General features: G+C 39.7%; 1 protein-coding gene across 1 annotated transcript; it reads left to right on the top strand.

Moving 5' to 3' along the window:
* Window positions 1–4,493: 4,493 nt before the first annotated feature.
* On the top strand, window positions 4,494–5,495 carry LOC148049510 (uncharacterized). Its single transcript, XM_087703915.1, has one exon. It carries the CDS (start codon window positions 4,494–4,496, stop codon window positions 5,493–5,495), a length of 1,002 nt encoding a protein of 333 aa, XP_087560041.1.
* Window positions 5,496–11,097: the final 5,602 nt, after the last annotated feature.

Genomic DNA, 11,097 nt, shown 5'->3' with positions numbered 1-11,097 from the left:
GAATACTGCCAATCAGCTGTTCAGGGTTGTGGGCATCGCCACAGCACATTGTTGCCAAGCACCATCTCCACGCATCATATTTTCGGCCCCCAGTCATTGCCTTTTTGGCCTCTGCACGTTGTGTCTTCAGCCCGTTCCAGGCGGGGGAATTGCTACCGATTCCTGCCACTTGGAACCACCCGAAAATATGATGCATGAAGGTCAAAATTGGGTCATGTGGATGCTAAAACATGATTCATGGAGGCCAACAATGCAACGCACAGAGGCAGCAATTGGCCGTGATGTACTGTGGCGATTCCTGCCGCCTGGAATGGGCCAAAACCGTGATGTGCAGAGGCCAAAAATGGGAGGTGTGGAGGCCAAAAATGGGGCATGCAGAGGCCAAAAATGCTATGTGTGGAGGCAGTGATTGGCAACGATGGGCTGTGGGAATCCCCACAGCCTGGAATGGTCTGTAAATGGGGCATGCAGAGGCTGAAAACGCAACATACTAAGGCCAAAAATGGCCGAAGGGTGGGGGCTGGCAAGTGGGCACCCTTTTTGGCTTCAGCAACATTCACTGTGTAAGATGCACAGACATTCTTCACCCACTTTTAGGTGTGGGGAAGTGCATCTTATACTCCAAAAAGTACGGTAATATGGAGGATGTCTGTGCCTGAAGAGTCCCAATAAGAACCAAACTGATTGTGATCAGGATCCAATGTAACATTGTTTATCAAGGAAACCACATGAGTATGAAGCTACTAGAAATCCAGCTTGACTCAAAGGAGATGCCATCTAATTACAAGGCTGTGCGCTGTAACCTGATTTGTAAACCAGATTAAAACCATTTTTTCCTAGCCAGAGTGGCTGGGTTTGCAAAATTATTCTCAGCCAAAGAGTATGTGTGTGCGTGTACATTTGGCATAATGGACAAACCCAGCCAATGATACTATCTGACTTGTTCTTTTATCTGTGTTAATTTTAGTTTTGAAAGCATGATTTCTAACTAGGCTTCTGTCCAAAATCCTGAGTTGGCAAATACATTGAAATACCAAGTGAAGAAATGTAGAATGTTTTCTGTTTTGTAAAAAGCTGCAGCAACCTTGGCAATGATTGTTGCTTGCTACAATCTCCTTGCTGGCTCCTGGGCTCCTAGGTATGCACTATATGCTCATTTAATGAATACAATTGTCATATCACGGGCTCACACATCCAGGCAGCTTCAGCTTCATTTGCCCAGACTGCGATTTATTCCTGAATACTTAAATTAAGGAAGTGCCCAGCACACAGACCAAATTAGCATACCTCATTTCTGCGGTTTCTAGCAGATGCTTTTGCCCTGAACCAGCTGCAAAGAAAGCAGAGCGAAAGACTTATCTGCATATTTTTCAACCTAAGGGAGGTTCAGATCTCATATTCACCCTCTCTCTTATAGCATAGCAATAAGATGTATCTCTTTGCTATTCCCCTGGTGTCCCCACCCCCCAATTTATTAAATATGGACTGACAACATTAATGCTACTGTCTTAAATACAATAAAAACACAAAGACTACAGGGCTAGCCATGAGAAGTTCTGTTACCACCTTTCTTGTTTACAAAGGCCAGCCAGAGGGCAGATGAGTAACTGGGAGGGGAGGCACTGAGACTGAGTAGACCCAGTCACTGTGTAGATCCTCGGGCACCCACCTATTCTGAAGCCTTCAGTGCCCTCTTCCTTGTACATCTACCCTACTCCGCCTAAGGCATCTATCCCACTTTGCCAGTTGGAGGACAGGCACTGTGGGATGTTGGCCTTTCATACTACAACTTGAAGTATGTCAAAGTCCATTGATTTCAATAGCTTATTTCTCCTGAATTGTGATTGGAAAATATTGTACAAGTTAGATCATTAACATTTTTTGTGTGTGAGAGAGAGGAGGGAAAGTCAGAGGAAATCAGGAAGCAGTCTTGTTCCTCAAGGGGAGGAGAATAATAATAATAATAATAATAATAATAATAACAACAACAACAACAACAACAACTCCGCTGTTGCTGGTCCCAAGCCCGGATGAGAAAGGAGGAGGGTTGGGGTCAGGTTGGCAACTGGCCCCATAAAAAAACCCCACCAACCCATACAATATGGTGAAAGAAACGAATACAAATTTTATACCGCATCGGTCGTCGTGCGGCTTAACAAGGGCCGCGGCGGATGTTGGGGTCCCTGGACATCCGTCGACAAGTGGGCTACAAGTGGACCAGCCAACAAAATGACAAAAATATAGTGCAGATGAAAACCGTGCCATAATGGCCTGTTACTACAACTCAGAGCCAGAAAAAAGAGGTTATTTAAAGCGAATGTATGAATTATGGAAAGAACAATATCCAGATTCAGATGTTAGTGAACAATGACTAGCAGATCAAAGGCGATTTATTATACGGAATAAAGTGTTTAGTGAAGTTGAACTTGAGGAAATTCAGGCAAATTGCAAAACCCAAAAAAATATCACAAGCAGAAATAACTGATATTCAAGACACAACTAAAGACATTATAGTAGAACTCCCAGAAGAAGCTCTCGGGGAGGAAATAACATCACCACTACTAGAACCAGTTATCACTGAACCAACTGATGAACTAACTCAAAAACAAAAAGAATTGAAGGATAAGATCATGGAGCATTTTCTGCTTAATGAGGCAAGGCAACGTTTACCATCACTAAAAACTGTGCCTAAGAAAATTTTGGCCCCTATCATGAAAATGGTTAATGCAGTGTTTTCAACTATTGAATCGGGATCCATCTTGGAAACGAACCAGTTAATGTACAGCACAGCTGTAATAGTCACTAATGAACTAGGCATTAAAATCAAAGTACCTAGTCACACAACAGAAAAAGCATCAAAGCCAAAGTGGAAAATCTGATTAGAACAAAAAGTCAAAAAATTAAGGGCAGATGCTAGTAACTTAAATAACATGCATGAGCAACGGCTTAAAAACAACAAAACCATAGATTGGCTAATCAGAAGATATAGATTGGATACAAGAAACATCAATGAAGCTGTAGAGATTGTAAAACAGTGGATAACAGCAACAGCTAGAAAAATTGAAAGATATGAGGCATGAATCATCCAATATAAACAAAATCAGCAATTTCGATCAGACCAATGGCATTTTTATCAAAGTCTTAATGTGAATGGTGACACCAAAAGTGAAAAACCAGAAAAGCAGGCCACAGTTGAATTCTGGAAAGAATTGTGGGAAAATGCAAAGGACTACAATAAGGAAGCAAAGTGGATACATGACTTTGAGAAAAGCATTGGCAACAAACAAATGCAAGTATTAGAAATAACGACTGAGATGGTCAAAAATCGAGTAAAAAAGGTAAAGAATTGGACATCACCTGGAAAGGACCAATTACATGGTTTCTGGCTCAAATATCTGACCAGTTTACATGCAATATTGGCCAGGCAACTGAATGAAATTTTACAAAAGGGCCAAATTGATGAATGGTTGACAACTGGAAAAACATACTTGATTCAGAAAGATGCAACTAAAGGAACAACACCTGAAAACTACAGACCAATAACATGCTTGCCAACAACCTTCAAATTACTCACAGGCATTATTGCAGATAACATGATGGATTATTTGGAAACAAACAACATCTTGCCAGTAGAGCAAAAAGGCAACAAAAGAAGGAGCAGGGGCACAAAAGATCAGCTTCTAATTGATAAAATGATATTAGAAAATTGTAAGAACAGAAAAACGAACTTGAATATGGTCTGGATTGATTACAAAAAGGCATTTGACTCACTGCCACATAGTTGGATCATAAAATGCTTAGAAACAACTGGCATTAGCAAAAATATTACATCCTTTACTGAAAAGGCGATGAAACAATGGAGAACTGAGTTGGCAGTAGGGAATGAGATCTATGGAATGGTTAATATCAAGCGAGGAATTTTCCAAGGTGATTCACTTTCACCTCTTCTCTTCATCATCGCAATGATCCCACTATCAGTAATCTTTAAAAAAATGAAATTAGGCTACCAAACAGCCAAAGAAGCTGAAAAAATTTCGCATTTACTATATATGGATGATTTGAAACTCTATGGAAAGTCAGAACTAGAAATCCAATCATTGACAAACACAGTCCGAGTATTCAGCACCGATATTTCAATGCAGTTTGGCATGGAAAAATGTGCCACTGTATCCATAAAAAGGGGCAAAATCACTGCATGTGAGGGAATTGAAATGCCCAATGGCCAATTAATTAAATGCAAAGAAAATGAAGCCTACAAATACTTAGGCATTCTGCAGTTGGATAACATCAAGCATGGAGAAGTAAAAACTGTTGTCAGGCGAGAGTACACCAACAGAGTTAGAAAAATTTTGAAATCTAAATTGAATGGTGGAAACACAATCAAGGCCATAAATACCTGGGCAATACCAGTTATAAGATACACAGCTGGCATAGTTAACTGGACACAAGCTGATTTGGACCTTTTGGACCGAAAAACCAGGAAACTAATGACAATGCACTACAGTTTACATCCACGTGGTGATACTGATAGACTGTATCTGCCCCGAAAATCAGGTGGCAGAGGATTATTACAAGTGAAGCAAACAGTTGAAGAAGAAAAACATGCACTGGCTGATTATTTAAAAGAAAGTCAAGAACATCTATTAATCGAAGTAAAGAACAAAAATCTACTGAAGGCCCAACAGACGAAACAAGAATACAGAAAAGATGTGATAAAATCAAGAATGGAGAGTTGGCAGAACAAAGCACTGCATGGCCAATTTCTGGAAAAAATAAAAGATAAAGTGGACAGTGAACAAACTTGGTTATGGTTAACAACAGGTACATTAAAGAAAGAAACAGAGTCACTAATCCTGGCTGCGCAAGAACAAGCTATCCGCACAAATGCCATTAAGGCCAAAATCGAAAAATCCTCTGATGATGCCAAATGCAGACTTTGCAAAGAAGCTGATGAAACTGTTGATCACATACTCAGCTGCTGTAAAAAAATCGCGCAGACTGATTATAAATTGCGGCACAATTCAGTAGCGCAAATGATCCATTGGAATTTGTGCAAAAATTATAATATTAAAACAGCAACAAACTGGTGGGAACATCAGCCTGAAAAAGTCACCGAAAATCAGATGGTCAAGATCTTGTGGGATTTCCGTATACAAACCGACAAAATACTGGCGCATAATACACCAGACATCACACTGGTTGAGAAAAATAAGGTCACAATCATAGACATCGCAATACCAGGTAATAGCAGGGTCGCCGAGAAGGAACATGAAAAAATCGCAAGATACCAGGACTTAAAAATCGAAATTCAACGACTATGGCACAAACCAGCAGTGATAATTCCAGTGGTAATTGGTACACTGGGTGCTATTCCAAAAGCACTGGAATTACATTTAAAACAGTTAAAAATTGACAAAATCACCATCAGTCAAATGCAAAAAGCCGCACTGCTTGGATCTGCACGTATATTACGAAAATACGTTACGGCATCCTAGGCCCCTGGGTGGGGCCCGACTAGTAACCAATGCCAAATCCGGCGAAACAACTGGCCGCTGTGATACAATTGTATAATAATAATAATAATGGTGGTGGTGGTGGAATCCATAGATGAACCAAAGTTTCTTAGCGCCAACCAAAATGAGAGCTACCAATTCTGGTTTGCAAAAATCTGGAGAACTACTAGGAGGTGCTATAGAGTTTTCTCTGTCTCTTTGCTGCCACCTGGTGATCCTAACTTAAAGATGTGCAAACTGTTAAGATCTTCAGAATGTTTCCTCAGGCCAAGTAGTTCAACTACTCAGTATGAGAGTTTTCTGCTAAGATGAAATCATTTGCACACATTTTTTGCGGATAAAGTCTCCCCCAAACTGAACTGAGCTCCAGGTGGACTTTGTGGAGATATCTTTGTAAATTGTAAGTAGAAGACATTCCACAAAATGAACCACCCCCTCCACCATGACCTTTTTTATTTTGTTACACAATTCAAACCTGCCTGGAATTAGCAAATTGGAGTTGAGGTTCGGAAATTGAGTGCTGTACCAGAGGCATCATTGACAATGGAACAAAAACAAGCTATGGCAATTCTTAGATTAAGGGAGTCTTAGATGCAGAATTCCAAAGAGCAACAGCAACATACCATGTGAAATACAATGTGTTCTTCTTAAATTGGTTCAGTTTTATAAACAGCTTACACTTAGGCTGTAGTAAGACTTTTATTTTCTGCCCTCAGCTATCCTGGAGGGCAAGTTTTAGAAACCCCTCTGTTCAGAAGGAACTCGTCTCTGTCAGTCTGGGAATATCGAATCACTGATCCCTCTGTTGCTGTACTCTGTTGTAGCTTCTATAGAGAGATGGGTAGTAACATACTTCATTAAGTTATTCCCCACTGACCAGATTAATTTCATGTAAATCTCCTTCATGCAAACAAAGACACGAAGCTAACACAAGCCAGTTGCTAAGTTTGCCTTTGCAGCCAACAGAATTCATGCTTTACTAATTGCAAATTAATTTTGGATTGATGTAGAGCAGAGCATTTATTGCATCATATCATATTGCTTTTAACAGAATATCCTTGGTGAGTCTATGACCTGCAATAAAATAGTCAATTGTGAGAACAACTTCAAAACCCAGATTCAGCCAATTGAATTGGCTGAAAAAGCAAAGAATGTTGCTTTAGGAGAAGAAAAAGAAAGGGGGAGAAAAAGAAACAAGAGGTTATAAAAGCAATAAAAAACGTCTGCATCTACAAGACACAAGAAATCATTAACAAAGATAAATAATTAGAGAGAAATCAGAACAAGAGGAGTGAAGTGAATAATTTAGTGCCGGAGAAGATAAAACGTCTGTTAAATGCAGAGAATTTCAAGGTTAAAAGCTAAAAGCTGAAAGCTGACTGAAAGGAATGAAGTTCAAAAATGTTAAAAAAGAACAATTGTAAATGGATGATGCTTAATGTTGACACAAATAAGAAATTGCAGCATTTAGCAAATGAACATCCACTTTTGTATATATATAAATATATATTTATACAACAAAGGCTTGTGGTAAACGTTTGCCATCATCCATAATAAGAACAGAGCCTATAACAGAGGTCATTTATTGTATATATTTGGCATGTTATTATAGCAGTTTTGTTTTACCTAATTGCATCTGTAATCCATTTAGAAATGGAATGCATAATTATGACATTTCACATTCTAATCATATAATAGTTTGAAATAATCAAATTGGCTGGGTTTTTTTTTAAATCAATGACAGAGAATGTTATTTAATAAGAAACAAATGTGGATTTAAGTTAGCTTCTAATTAGAGGAACTTAAATATCTGAGTACCAAAGAGTTGAGCTTGATTTAGCATTTCAGCCACCATGCAGGCTAGGAACTCTGGGAGCTATAGTCCCAACCGAACATTAGGAAAAGGCTTGTTTAAAAATTCATTACTGAATCTAATTAACACACACACACACACACCCTCAGGGTTGAACTCTAGAGTTCTTGGTCCTCTCTGAGCTTGGTTGTTTGCTTGCAAACATTTCATTGCCTGACATGGTAAACTCATCAGTGCAGGCATCCAAGAATCCATAAGAGGAACATGAATGTTTAATATATAAAATTTATGAATAGAAGATATTCTTCAAATCTCGGTCCACAGGTGAAAATAAACTATCTACTTGCAATTGCCCAGCAGAATCAACTTCCATCTGATGATTACCACTCACTCACAATTCCATTTTTAGAGAGAAATAAATTTTTTATAGAGACTACAGTTACATATTATTAGGATGGCCAAAGTGTTGCCTTCTATGACATGCGTCCAATCCAGGGGTGGGTTTCTGCCGGTATTACTGCCAGTTCAGTGTGCACGGGATTTGCATGTGTGTTACAGTTGCCTGTAAATAGGTCTGTGCATGCGCAGAACATTAAAAATGTCAAAAAAAACATGCCGTGGCAACCCGGGCATCGGTTCAGGGGTGTGGTAAGCCTGCTGTCCCTACTGGTTCAGCAACCCAGTCGCAATTTCCAGCACTGGTTCACCCAAACCAATGCGAACCAGTAGCAACCCACCTGTGGTCCAGTCCTACTCCATTCTTACAATAATATAAACCAAACATTTTTTTTCATTATTCACATCATTATTTAAAGTGGCCAATACGATATGGAATTAGTAAAATTACACAATGGATCATTTACTGTTCTCTTATGTCCCTATTTACTAGATGCCACTGTATCTAATAAATAGGGGGATCATAACACTTCTTGCTGATTATGAAATTGATTTATGAATGGCATGAACCTAAGCCCCTATACTTAGGAAAAGGAGATAAATATCCTATACTTCTGATCATGTTCTCCTCGGTCAGAGGTGTCAAACTTGATTTCATTGAGGGCTGCATCAGGGTTGTGTTTGACCTCAGGGGACTGGGATGGGTATGGCCTGGGTGGACGTGGCCAACTCGACATCACTCATGTCAGGGGTGCCTTTGGTAGCTCGAACGCTCTGCCAGAAAATAAGGACTCCTGAGCTCCATTTTGGGCTGCGACTGTTTCCTGCAACCCTCTGCCAAGGAAAACAGAACTCGTGAGGGCTGCGAGCAGCCCTCCCTAGTTCCATTTTTGCTGGCAGAGGCACCGTGGGCCGGTCCTTCGCTGTTTCCATGGCAGCCCCGCAGGTCAGATCTAAGCACCCCGCAGGCCAGATCCAGTCCGCTGGCCTTGTGTTTGACACCCATTCTTGGTAGAATTGGTGTGCAAGAGTTTAGCAGTCTAGAGGCTGAGGTAGAAATCTGGAAGTTCCCAGTTAATAATTCATATCTGCCATGATCTCACTAAATGCCATCCAGAGTCTCATTATCATTTCCAGCTTATCTTCCCCTGGAATATAGGAAATTTCCTGATTTATTTTATTTACATGGTTTTTGTAAAGACTATAAGAAAGTGGTGTATTTGGAAGGGCTACAACAGTGCCAAGATGGCATTTTTAAAAAACATTGCTATTTTGTTTTGTTGGTGCAAAGTTTGAAGAAGACCTTCTGGAATTTCTCTCCGACCTCTGGTTAATTAATTCTGAAATTGTTCCTTCAGCAGTTGGAGATTACTTGACTACGGTGGGAGATAGATCTGGTCCCATTAGAGTCAGGAGAATAATGAGAAGCAGAGATTGAATTTGGATGAGGGAATAAACAATATCTTGCTACAGAGAGATCTCTGCTCCTCAACAGCAAAACCTGAGCTGCCTGGCCCGGGGCTACCAGCTCTGAGGCAGGCAGGGAGAAGCAGCCTATGCACCTTGACATCATTTTTGTGGGAGCTTGTATGACAAATTACGCTTTCAAGGCTCAGAGGTATTAGCTGGTGCAGCTATATAAGCAGGTTACAGTACATTTTCTAATTTGATTTGCAAAAAAAGATATTGCTTTATTGTAACAAGCTTAAGAATGTGGCTTGACAACTGCTATGACCTATTGGTGTGACTAACAACAGATTTTTTCAAAGTAGCCTATAAATAAAATTTATATTAATAAAATAACAACCATGACAAAGCAGCTGTTATTTAACAATGAATGAGGCTGGCTTGAGAAATGAACACAGTAGAACAATTAACGCCTTTGGCTTGCCAAGGCAAAATTATGAATGGCTGGAATGAATCGTACATTAGCTTCTTGGAATAAAGTACCATCAAGATAAATGAGCTCTGTTTATGGGCCGACTGTTTTTAATCATTTGAAGCTTTCATCAAACCAACGGCTTCGTTTTTGGATGTGAAATCAGTTCACACTAGAGATTGCCTCCTTTTGCTCATCAAAGAATGGCAGAGCGACTAGTTGTATTTCTTGCCACAAAACACATTTTCTTTCATCCAAAGAATAAAGACACTTAAAACTCAAGAGTCTTCCCCACTGCTGAGTAGAAGGGCTTTCCCTCTAGCCTTGAGCTGTTAGGAAATGATACTGGCTTGAAATTTGCTGTATCCATTCGTTCTCTGGGGATATACGGTAAGCATGCTATTAAAATACAATACTAAACAATAATAGCAATAGCATGTAGACTTATATACCACTTCATAGTGCTTTACAGCCCTAAGTAGTTTACAGAGTCTGAATATTGCCCCCAACAATCTGGGTCCTCATTTTACTGACCTCGTAAGGATGGAAGGCTGAATGAACCTTGAGCCCCAGGCTGTGGATCGAATTCCAGGCCGTGGGTAGAGTTAGCCTGCAGTAATGCATTCTAAACACTGCACCACCATAGCTCTTTACCCAGTAAAAAAAGCATTAGTGCCAAGGCATATTTATGCTGTGGCTCAGTATAAGTGGTGACATAACTTTTATGAATACATTTGGAAAGCTTGCTATATGCCTTTCCTAGGCTGGAGACTTCCAGTTGGGCTGTATGCCAGTTGTCATCAGCAGTGTTGACTGGAGATTGTGAGAATCTTAATACAACACATTTGGAGGACACTAGATTGCCAAATAAATAAATAAATGGGTAAGACAGAAGCTCCAAGTGCACACTTCAATGATCCATAAGCAAAAAAATAGAAGTCAAAACGTGAAGGATAACTAGGCTACTGAGATTTGTTCATTTGCCTGGTTACATCATATTGCATTGTAAAATCAAAAGATGGTAGAATGCTTACCACTTCCATATCTTCTTGTCCAAGACCTTTTCCAAAGAAAATGCATTTTTCCCCATGCAGTGAAAATGACGGTAAATATGTTTGGGGATATGTTGAAGAGGTAAGATTTATTACAGGTAGTCCTTGACTTACAGCAGTTCATTTAGTGACTATTACAAGTTACAACAGCACTGAAAAATGTGATTCGTGACCATTTTTCACAATTACGACCTTTGTAGCATCCCATGATTATGTGATCAAAATTCAGATTCTTGGCAACTTGTTCATATTTATGATCATTGCTGTGTCCCAAGGAAATGTGATCCTCTTTTGCAACCTTCTAACAAGCGAAGTCAATGGGAAAGTCAGATTCACTTAATAACTGGGTAATAACTTACCAACTGCAGTGATTCACTTAACAACTGTAGCAATAAAGGTCATAAAATGAGTCAAAGCTCACTTAACAAATATCTCACTAAACAA

The sequence above is a fragment of the Thamnophis sirtalis genome, unplaced genomic scaffold, assembly GCF_051295495.1.
Source record: "Thamnophis sirtalis isolate CommonGarterSnake01/CBP01778 unplaced genomic scaffold, rThaSir2_p1.2 scaffold_1, whole genome shotgun sequence".
Lineage (NCBI taxonomy): Eukaryota > Metazoa > Chordata > Lepidosauria > Squamata > Natricidae > Thamnophis > Thamnophis sirtalis.
Note: the sequence above shows the minus strand (reverse complement) of the source record. Positions and strands in the feature narration are given on the sequence as shown.